Here is an 11,101-nt window from a genome sequence, read left to right as displayed (position 1 = left end):
GAAGCTGTGAGGAGCTTTCCGGCCCCTCCCAGTTCATCTGTTCCTATCAGGTGTTTACAGGGTGAAATTGGAAGAGGTTTCAGCCAAGAAGGGTTTGGGAGAGCAGGAGAGAATTCACTCAGTTTTGTCTTGAAGGGGTGTGGGAGAGGACTGGGCAGTGAGAATTTCCAACAATTATTGCCTCTTGGATTGTAGCCCTCTGGTGACTAGTGCTGGCACTCCAGTAACATCAGAGGTCCAGGATGTGAAAAAACTGTTCCAGAGAGAGTGAGTTTATAAAAGTTCAGGGGAGGTAACTCCCTAGCAGGTAGCTTGGGCTGCCAGGAGCCCTACTAACACATTCCCCAGAAGTTGCAGGAGTAACTCTGCGCTTGCAGCCTTCCTTCATTTAGAGAACCTTGTAGCAAATTGATCAGTTCAGCACCTAATCCTCCTCCCTCTGCACAGTGATGCTTCTGCACTGTTGGTTTTGTGGAATTCAGTGCTGCTCTCTTTCCAGATGAGATATCTGAGGGGGGAATGGAAAGAAGGCTGCAAAATATGTGCCTCAGAGCCCGTGCCTGTGGTTGCTCGGAGTGGACAAGCGAAGGGTCCTTAAATCATGCTGGAGGGCAGTCTCTCTAAAACTGCCAAGAGATGGGCTTCTGCAGGCAGTGTGGGCTGTTAGACTCCAGTGTTATGGTGAGCACTTTCACAACAGCTGTTGAAGAGAAAATCTGTGGCTAACTGAAATGTCCACAGTTACATAAAGCACAGATTTAAGATTTAAAGATTGAAGGTCTACTCAAGTCTTTAGGCATTGAGAGCATAGGTCAAGTATTGGCTGGCTGAGATGTAAGAGGAGGCTGGAAGTTGCTATCCTTTAACAGTTCAGTGGCTGATTGTGGCTGTTTGATCCCAAAGTGGAACCCTTTGAGCTGTTGTACAGCCGGGTGCAGAAGGTTTGCCCCTTTTTTTCTAGATCCTTACAGAGAAGCTGTCTCTCCACAGAGCAGCTGCTCTGTAATTGCCCAACATGTGGCTTCTTGTCAGAAATCTAAGTTTCTGATTGTGAGAACTGGCAGAGGTAAGCTGGAAGTGGAGTAAAGGGCTCAGGTATCTGCTCCTGGGGTAAATGCCATGAAAGCTTCTTGGTGTCCAAGAAAACAGAGTCTTGCTCCTTTTACACCTGACATGCACCACAGTAGGTTCTTTGCAGAACAATAATGAAAGACCTCTCAGGGTGTAAAGATTTAGGAAGGTGAGTTCATCAAAGCACTGGAGGAGTGGAATGTGAATGGAAGTGTGTCATAAATCTGGATTTTCTTAGAGGAGGAGGTGGTCCTTAGGAGGAGGTCAGAACTGGAGCACAAACAGGCAGCACTGAGTGTCTTGAGCAGTTGTGGGTGCCTGCCTGTGTCCTGTGTTTCAGGTAGCACTGCAGCCTGCAATATCAGCTGGTGAGGCTGCTGGGTGGACATATTGCCAGAGAGATGTGAGTACAAGGTGATGAAGGCACTGAAGGTGCCTCCAGAGCAAAGCATGGGCTTCAGCCACACTTTTGTCATGGACATTCCAGAAAGCTGCCATAGCAAAATTGCTTTTTCTACTTCAGACCAGAAAGTGTCACTGCACACAGATGAAAGCCTGACCTTTTTGTTCTGCCACTAATCCTGTCTGAGCCCTCTTCCAGCTGGAGCCTTTGTCATTCCCAGGGGCAAATTCTTCTCAGGCTTCCTGTGATGAGAAACATGTTTTTGTCAAAGTTGGAACAAAGAGTAGGACAGGCCAGACTTTGGCTTTGCTGCCCCAAAAAGCCACCCTGCTAACACCTCTGTCATGCTACACAGGACTTCACTCTGCTGCTGCTCTCACCCAAGCTCTTGTGGCTGTCTTGTACAGTTTGAATTTCACACATATCTCATGTGTCTCATGAGGGGCACATGTGGAAGAGGGCAGGCACGTGTTGGGCCATGCATTCCCTCTTGATAGAGGTTTTGGAAGGATCCACAATTCAGCCAAACTGTTGCATACAGATGTTATGAAATGGTGCAAAAAGGGCTCCAAATCCCCTCTTAAAACTGGAGTACTTAATTGGAAATGAGACAGACAGGGCTTCCTTTGGAGTTCAGCCTCTGATTTGGCTATCCTGATGCAAGTCATCTTTCTTTTGCATCCTTACCTGTTTTAAAGCAGACTTAATACTTCTTTGTTCTGGGGGTGACAACAGGCAAATTATGCAGGAAGAGAAAAGAGCACAGATCTGTTATTAAATTTGATGAAGCATTAGGAGAGCTTTGGGCAGACAGATCTGTCTTGGAAGAGACCCCAGCTTTGTGGACTTGGACTTCTTTATGAGTATTTGAAGGATGAATCTCCTCCTGTTGCTGAATGTAGGCTCTTTGTCACCAGCAGCTACTGATGCTAGTCACTGCCAGATCAGATCAGCTGTGGAAGCTGACAGGCTGTTGGAAGCAAGTCCACACTTATGTAATTGTGTACTAACAATTCAGGATCCTAGTACATTTGGGGAATCTAGGGAGAACAAAGTTCTGTGATAACAGTGGGTTCTAGTCCTATTTCTTTTCTTTTCCCCAGTGCTGATCGAGAAATGCAACATCATTTCATCTGAAATCCTTCACCCTATTTCTCCTCTATTATATTTTGTGTGTGGAAATAACTCTGCTGCCTGGTAGCTGAAAAGATAAGATCCCGATGGGAAAAGCATGAGGCAAATCCTTTTTGATTTTGTTGATGATGTAGAAGTGGCTGGGAGAAGAGAGCCTAGCCATGGTTGCAGTTAGTGTGTACCCTCTGTTTACAGTGTTGGGAGATGTTACAAATTCAAGTGTGCTGGTATTACATGATTAGAACCAGAGATCTCATGTCTCTGGAGGGCCAGATTAAGTCAGAGGTCTGGGAAGCTGTTCTGGCAGGTGTATGCCAAGCTGAGACAAGAAGAAAAGCTCAGTGCCCCGTGGCTGTTTATTTGGTAGCCAGTCACTGCAAAACCCTCAACAGGCAAACACTTAGAATCCAGCATTCCTGCTGCTTGCTGAGGTGGCAAAGGCTCTCCTCAGCTCTCTGCTGGCAGGTCACAGCAGTCCATAGTGTGCCAGAGCTCTGGGAAGTACTGCTTTCCCCTCCCAGGGTGGGTGAAACTTCACCTCTGCCTTTGGAGATGCTCATAAAGGCTGCGACATGTGCTGTGTGCATCTCTACACTGCTGACTGAGTCCCTGGCAAAGTCAAAGAAAGTGTTGCCTGCTGCAGATAGTCGTTGTGAGTCCCTGAAGCTCTGTAAGAGCAGGTGGAACAATGAGAGAGCCTGGTAAGAAACAAAGCACTGATACCTCCTACCATCAGCTGTGGTTATTTTATTTAACCTATCTTTTCTTTCCTTACACAAAGACTCTGACTCTTTGACCTTTTCCTGCTAGATATTTTCCTTGACAGTTGAGGGTTTTTTCTCTGCCTTCACTGAATCTGCTTAATAAAGACTCAGGTAACAGAGAACCTTTTGCAGCCTAAGATTCATAGAATCACAGAATGGTTTGGGTTGGAAGGGACCTTAAAGATCTTCTAGTTCCGCAGGGACACCTTCCACTAGCCCAGGTTGATCAAGGCCTCATGCAGCCTGGCCTTGAACACCTCCAGGGAGGGGGCATCCACAGCCTCCCTGGACAACCTGTGCCAGTGTCTCCCCACCCTCACTGGAAGGAATTTCTTGCTAATCTCCAGTCTAAATCTCCCCTCTGCCAGCTCAAAAGCATTGCCCCTCACCCCATCACTGTTGCCATGGTTTTCTCTGCTTTGCCTTTCAAAGCTCATGAAGTTTTTAATTTACTGTGTGAGCATTTCTCTAAGAATTGGGCATTTGGGCAGCTTTAGTGCCTGTGAGCAATGTGGTGTGCCCTCACTGTGCAAAGCTGAAGGGGCTGCTCCTCTGGCCAGGCAGCAGTCACTCACCACAGCTGCTGTTTGAGGGCAGCCCTTTGCTGCTGTTGGTTTCTCAAACGTATTTGTTCCTAGCATGGGAATAATTTGCAGCAGTGTGATGGAAATGCTTTGTGGTTTGGAGCTGGTTGGGGGCAATTGGTTGCTCTCTGAGCTTTGTTGAATCAAGGAGTGAAGGATGCCTGAGCACAAATAAACTGTAGAACTGGAGAAACTGGCTGAGGAAGCCAGTTCCTTGTGCCAGAGGATTATCTGTTCCCCAGAGTATCCCCAGTGTAGCAGCGTCTTCCGTTTCTGATCCCAGAGGCAAGCTCTCAGCACTTGAGAAGGAAAAGCAAGCTTGGTTTAGCTGCTGCACAAAGGAGCTTTTTAAGCAACCTTAGGAAGGCTTGCAGAAAGAGGAGTTTGGCTTCTTGGCTGGGCTATGCACACAAGCTGCTGTAGTGCAGGAATAAGGTTTCTGACAATGAGAAGTGTGGTTGTTCCCTCAGAGGTGGGCATGGGGCCTGAAAAGGCTTTATTAAAAGAAAGTTTTTCATTTTATGGGAAGATAGGGAAGGATTCTGTCTCTTACCTCTGAGTTCTTGAACATTTAAAATGTATTGAGTGGCAGAGAATAATGTTAGAAACCCCCAAAGATAATGGAGGTGTGGAAAGCTCTCAGGGCTCTATGCAAGAGGAGATTTCCAGTCAACATTAGATAGTTTTGCCTGGGCTTTGTGCAGAAGAAAAGTCCTTCATCTGGGGTCTCTTGCTGTTGAAGGCAGCAAAGTTGTCTTTCACACTGAGTTCATACCTGGTTTCTGTTTGGTAAGACCTTGCCTGAAGTACTGTGTGTAACTCTGGTGCCCTCAACACAAGAAGGATATGGACCTGATGGAGAGGATCCAGAGGAGGCCATGAAAATGATTGGGAAGTTGAAGCACCTCCTACGAGGACAGCATTGAGGGAGCTGGAGTTGCTCAGCCTCAAGAAGAGAAAGCTCCAGGGAGACCTATTTGCAGCCTTCCAATACTTGAAGGGAGTTACGAGAAGGCTGCAGAGGGGCTGTTTGCAGAGGCCTGCAGTGACAGGACGAGGAACAATGGTTTGAAATTAGAGGAGATTTAGGTGCATTAAAACTGGAAGGTTTTGCCAGTCCATACTGGGCAGCACAGCTGAATACTTGAGGCCTTTCCTGTGTTTAACCTGTGACCTAAAATCTTTCAGCTGAGATACAGAAGTCATCTATTATGGCCAGCTGCCAAGCCTTCAAGTGAAAGAAGAGATAGTGGTGGCTTTTTCCTAGCTTCTACACAGAAATAGAGATGAATATTGATGGTGTACTCTCAGTGGGCATGAGGAACAATGAATCTTCACCTTAACACTAGACTTTGTGTTAGCCTGGATTCGGAACAACTGCAAGGACACCACCCTGTAAACAAAGACTTAACTGTCTGCTGAGTTAGCCAGCAGCATTGTTATTGTCTTGAGAGTTGTTTTTCCACCTTCTCCTTTAATCCAGAAAGATTTTGTCGTTATTTTTTCCCAGTTGCAAGGAGAAATCCATCCCCCGATTGTAATCCAGTAGGGTGCCCTGATTGCCAGTAGCAACACTGACTAAAGCCCCCTGCCAACTGCCAGCCTGCAACATCAGCCCTTCAGGGCCTCTTTGTGCCTGCCTGCTTTTCTGTGGTGTTGCTCATTCTGCCCAGTCTCCAGCACAGCCAGAAAACAGCTCTGCAGTGCTTTGAGTATTACAAGAGTTGAGAAGACTCTGCCCAAGTGCAGAGCTCCTCAGATTTGCAGGGAGAGGGGCAGTGTCTTAATGGTAGGAAGGTGAAGGGGTGGGGAAGTAGAGGAGGTTTTCTAGTCAATAGCTTATCAAAATCCACAGAACTACCTATCTTTACTCATCATTTGTTACAACAGAGTAATTTAAGGTTAATAATGACAACACAGTATATTATCTACTGCTGTGTTTTCTTTTCAATCAGAGTAGTTCTCCTTCCCCTTCTCTTCTTTCTCCTCCACAGACAGCTTTAAAATGTTCAGTTTTATTTTGGACAGCCAAGAAAGTGTGAAATAACAACAACAGAAAAAGAGTAATTGAGTGCAGCAGGGAGCATCAGCAAAAGAGCAGTGATAATTGTTGAAGAGTAAAAGCTAACAGCCAATGTTGTCAGGAGGTGTTGACAAGAAAGATAAGTTGAAGTTATTAACTGTCTGACATGCTGCAAGTGATGGCTGCCAACGGCTCTTTAAATCATCAGGATATGAAATGTGACAGCCATTTGTCAGTTTTATGAGGCACTGCTGCCTAGCTTTCCTTTGGGAAGTGTGGAGGTAGTTTCTTCTTTGGCTATCTTGCTAAAAAAAGGCATGGATGTATTTCAAGTGCTTCCCATTTTTGTGTGCCTGACTTCTTGAACCGTGATTGTGCAGCATTCTTAGCCTGACTGAATCTGATTGGAGCTCAAGTCATTCTGAGGTCCTATTTCCAAGTGACTTTACCTTCCCAGATATCCAGAGTGTGTCTAGGAGCTTGGTTCTGTAGCTGTCAGGGAAGGAAACTTCCACAGGCAGAAATCTAGCACTCATTTGGAAGTGTTTCCTCCTTTTTCTTTTCAGGCTATTCTCTTTAGCACTGTAATAGACTCCCTTGTCTCTTACTGATCAACAAACCTGTCACAGAGGAGAAAAATACACAGTCATTCTGATGCTAGCTGGCAGGAAGGAATGTTCCTGAAAGCTGTCTATACCTACAGCAGCAAATTCAAAGGGCACTGGAAGTTCCTTTGCGTTGCTCTTAGTTGATGTGTTTTGGCTTAGGTTGTGTTCTTTCCATTGCAGGCACTAACTGTCATTAATACTGTCCCCCAGAGTGTGTTGGATCATACTCAGGAGTTGTGACATTGCTTTGAACAACTTGCACTTCTCCCTCTTCAGCACCACAAGGGGAAGAGGAGAGCAGTAAGCCAGAGGCTGTTCATAAATAACCATTATAAATTAGCAGAGGCTTCATAAAAAGTTCATTTCCCTCTTAGATATGGGTTTAGCAAAAGCACTGATGAGCAAGCAGCAGTGTGCAGACAGGACCATTTCTGATCAGAAGACCAATGTGACATAGAAATTCTTTAAGAGAAGTGCAGTAGGTCATCTTGCTTGTGCTTCACAAAATTCAGCTGCTCCTGCAAAACAAGGTGCCTCATAGAGTGAAGACAGGCTGTAGTGGCAGGAGATGCTGACAAGTGCTTGAAACCAGCAAAAGAAGAGCACCAGAGCTGGTTAGAACCAGTACAGGGACTTTGTTTGAAACGTGAAACTGGAGGTAGGATTGCAAGCTTTTGGTGAGCTCCACAGGTATGTTCCTGGTGACACTTGGCAAGTGTGTGATGATGTAGATGCTTTCCTGGAGCATTAAAATCTCTATTTTTTAAAGCAGCTGGTGATCAGTTTAAGAGAAAAGGAGAGGGGGGATAAATCAGTACTGGAAAGCTGTTTGTAAGTGCAACAGTTTGAGAGATCATAGAATCCAGCAGGTTGGAAGAGACCTCCAAGCTCATCCAGTCCAGCCTATCACCCAGCCCTGTCCAATCAACCAGACCATGCTTTTAGTCTTCTTCAAGAAATTATGCATTCCAAACTCCTGGCAACTGTTCCTGTCCATTGGCAGGCTGCTCTTTGGAGTTGGTAATCACTGCTTTGTGTCACTGCTCCTGAGAATATCTGCAGTGAGCACATGCACCTAGAGTCTCGCCAGTGTGTGGTCTTTGTGCCTTATGTAGGTTTGAAACAAAAAGGCAGGTGGTCCACAGCTGTTCATAGATGACAGAGCTTGCTATTAGCAAGCAGAAGCTCATACCAGCCTCTAATAACTGCCCACTATGTGAAATGGTCTTTATCTTCTTACCTTTTCAGCATTAACAATAAACTGCAACAGCCAGAAGCAGCTGCTGGAGTACTGGAATATGCCATGAAGCACTTTGGGGAGTTGGTGAGTCCTGCTGGATAACTCCCTTCTTCATGTCTTATGTTTAGCTCTTTTGCTAGGGTGTGGGTGGGGTTTGTGTCTCCTACCAGTTCTGCTCTGTTAGAAAGATAACTCTGCAGTGCTGTAAGGTGATTTGGGAAAGGAAGGCAGCCCTGAAAGCCCAGAAAGGAGCCACTAAAAAGTGGGAACAAGCACAAAATGGTGGAACTCTTCTGGTGCAGGATTATGTGTGAGTTTGACCTAGACTGGAAAAGTCTTTTCTGAGAGAGGTACAGACTTCAGAATATCTTTACAGCTTCTTATGATTCCTTGGGTGGATTGATCACAGCTCTGTGTTACCTAATCCTGACCTCACTCGTCAGCAGTAATGTAGCAATAAATGGAGTTCAAAACACAGACTTTGCCAGAATGAGCAATGAAAAGAAATCAAGAGGAGCTGTGAGCTCTGCTTTCAGGAACTCAATTGAAATACTGTGATTGTGCTGAGAAGTGAAGAGCTGATGTATAAATGTCCTAAGTGGAAGACCTGGCACGCAGAGCATGGTTTATACTGACCCTGCCCACAGGGCAAGGAAAGGAATATTCTGCAGCCTCTGTCAAGGCTTGAGCTGCCAAGGGCTAAGCAGGAAGGCACTGGCAGAGAGAAGGATGGAAAAAGTATTAGAGCATTTTATTTCTTGAAAATTAGAAATAAAGTCTTGAAACCACAACTGGAGAGAAGTTTGTGCAGCTGAGAAGGATCAGTGCTTGGCTTACTTGTGAAGTCTTTGTCACAAACCACAACCCTTCCTTGTGAGGGCTGTGATTAGACCCCAACATCAGCTACCTGCTGTGTCCAAAGATGGCCTAGCGGTAGCCAGGCACATGGTGTGCTTTTGGGGTTTGAGTTTGTTCCAGTTAGTCCATTCCTGAGTGCAGCACTGTGGTTCTTGCTGAAATGTGAACACTTGCAACAAGAAGTGGAGTGGTTTATTGCGTTACCCTTTATCCTGCTCCACTCAGCCCCCTTCTCCAGGAAGAAAAGCAGCCGCTACAGAGCTGGTATTTCAGTGGCACTGAATAAGGGAATGGTGTTGGACTGATCCCTCTGGTAACCTTAATTCATTTCTGTGCAGGTTGAGCAGTACTCAGATTCCTGTTTTGTACTAACTCAGGGCTTTTCTCTGTACCACAGAAGTCCATGGAGATCCTTAGATCTTCTTTCATTCTAAGTGGCCACTGCAGACAGAATTTTCAGGAGCAGCTGTGGTGGTTAATGTGGAAGGATTAATATGAATCTTTCTGTTGATTCTGATGTTTGTTTTTCCTTCCCTTAGGAAATTCAAGCTACCTGGTATGAAAAGCTTCATGAATGGGAAGATGCTCTGGTGGCCTATGACAAGAAGATGGACACAAACAAAGATGATCCCGAGCTGATGCTGGGACGGATGCGGTGCTTGGAAGCACTTGGTGAATGGTAAGAGGAGAATGGTGGCTCTGTAGACAGTGCTTATCTCTTCTCTGGGTGCTGGCATTCAGGTGACTTTTTTGTTCCTGAATTCCTATTATTTAATAGTTTGAATATTTTCAGCAGTTTCTCACTTTGTTCATTGCAGTCAGAAGTAGTAGTAACATCTCTAGGCTTTATGGGATGGATCATCAGATGAGTTCAGGTCTTTCTGAAAGAGAATCTGCAGTCTTGTGGTCAGATCAACCCCATTTGTGACTGAGAAAGGAACTGTAAATAGAGGAGACCTCTTGGGGAACGTTAACTGCACTTGTCAAAACCAATCACCACAGGAGCTTGTTGTGGTTCTCTTGTTTGAAGTGGTTAGAACATGAGAGATTTCATAGAATCGTAGAAAGTGTTAGAAGGGACCTCCAGAGATCATCCAGTCCAGCACTGGGCCAAAGCAGGATCACCCAGGGCAGATCACATGGGAATACTCATGCTGAGTTGGAACTTCCTGGGTTCCAGCTTGTACCCACTGCTGCTTGTCCTGTCACCGGGCACCAGCAAAGAGAGTCTGGCCCCTTCATTTTGACACCCACTCCTCAGATGTTTGAAGACATTCATGAGGTTCCACTCTCAGCCTTCTCTTCTCCAGACCTGGAGGGCCCCAGGTCTCTCAGTCTTTCATAGGACAGATGCATTTATTCATGGGCAGACCTGTGCCCGCCAGTCAGTGAGATTGTTGCCAATCCAGTAGACACCTGGGCTTAAGGTTAGGCCAAATAAATGACTCCACCTTAAACTCTTTTGCCTGTCTTGTAGCTGGCTGAGTTTTTCTGTATTGCTCTCTCTTAGCATTCATTAAACATTGTCTTTGTGGACACGTGGCATTTCAGCCCCTGTGTCAAATGTGTGTTGTCAACATGTAACTGCTCAGAGTCAGTGTTGGTCAGAGAACAAGCTGGTAGTGCCTTAGAGCTTGGTGCTTAGCCGTGGGCTGCTGTTTTCCTCTGTGTTCAGTTGAAAGAAGCTAATTGGAGAAGGCATCCTGTGCACTGCAGCATGCAGTCCTGCCCAGGGGCAGCTCTGATTTGCTCCAAGTTGTGCCTTCCTGCTTGAACTTTTCATGTCACCAGAGCTCTCTCCTGATGGGTCCTGACGTGAACCCGGGGGATGGCACACAGTAAGGAGATTCCGCTTCGCTAAAGTTGCTGGTAGAGAAACAGCTGCTTGAGGAGCCTCATGCTGACAGCAGTTGCCTGCCTGTCTCCAGATGAGGAATGGGGCATGTTTGGCATAGCTTTTTCAGCAGGACAAGCAGATCCTCTTCCTGAGCGTTTCTCAGTGATCTTTTCCAGGGATTTATGGAATTTCTCCCTTGCACAGGATGTGTGTTTGTGTAAAGTGCCCTCTCTTGAACCTGCTTCTTCACATCAGGAACAAATACGTTGCAAAAGGATACTTCTCCTGTGGGAGCTAGATATCATGCATCCATTGACAGTCTGTAGTGATGAGAGCACTCACAGCCTCACAAAGGTCTGCGTGCTTGCTGTTGTGGGACAGCACTAGGTCCCTGAGCAGAGGTCTCTCACAATTCAGAAGTGCCTTTGCAAGGTGATACTCTGCTGCCTTGTAGCTGACTACAGAGACTTCATCATCATCCAGAGACTGGAGATTCCATGCTATGGCCACTGGTATGCCCCAGCAGGACTCACCCTGCCTAACTCTGCTGCTGTAGTCTGCTTGGCAGATTGTAACAGC

The 11,101-nt window shown here is 46.1% G+C and overlaps 1 protein-coding gene across 2 annotated transcripts in view; it reads left to right on the top strand.

Moving 5' to 3' along the window:
- The window catches only part of MTOR (mechanistic target of rapamycin kinase), a 65,935-nt gene that overhangs the window by 29,173 nt on the left and 25,661 nt on the right, over positions 1 to 11,101 (top strand). For both annotated transcript variants that reach the window (XM_064172034.1, XM_064172035.1), the window contains 2 exons: positions 7,836 to 7,911; positions 9,225 to 9,364. In XM_064172034.1, the coding sequence (XP_064028104.1) occupies positions 7,836 to 7,911; positions 9,225 to 9,364 (216 nt within the window). The remainder of the gene's footprint in view (positions 1 to 7,835; positions 7,912 to 9,224; positions 9,365 to 11,101) is intronic.

This window comes from Pogoniulus pusillus, chromosome 36 (genome assembly GCF_015220805.1).
Source record: "Pogoniulus pusillus isolate bPogPus1 chromosome 36, bPogPus1.pri, whole genome shotgun sequence".
Lineage (NCBI taxonomy): Eukaryota > Metazoa > Chordata > Aves > Piciformes > Lybiidae > Pogoniulus > Pogoniulus pusillus.
The sequence above is the reverse complement of the archived record's forward strand: the minus strand, read 5'-3'. Positions and strand labels throughout refer to the sequence as shown.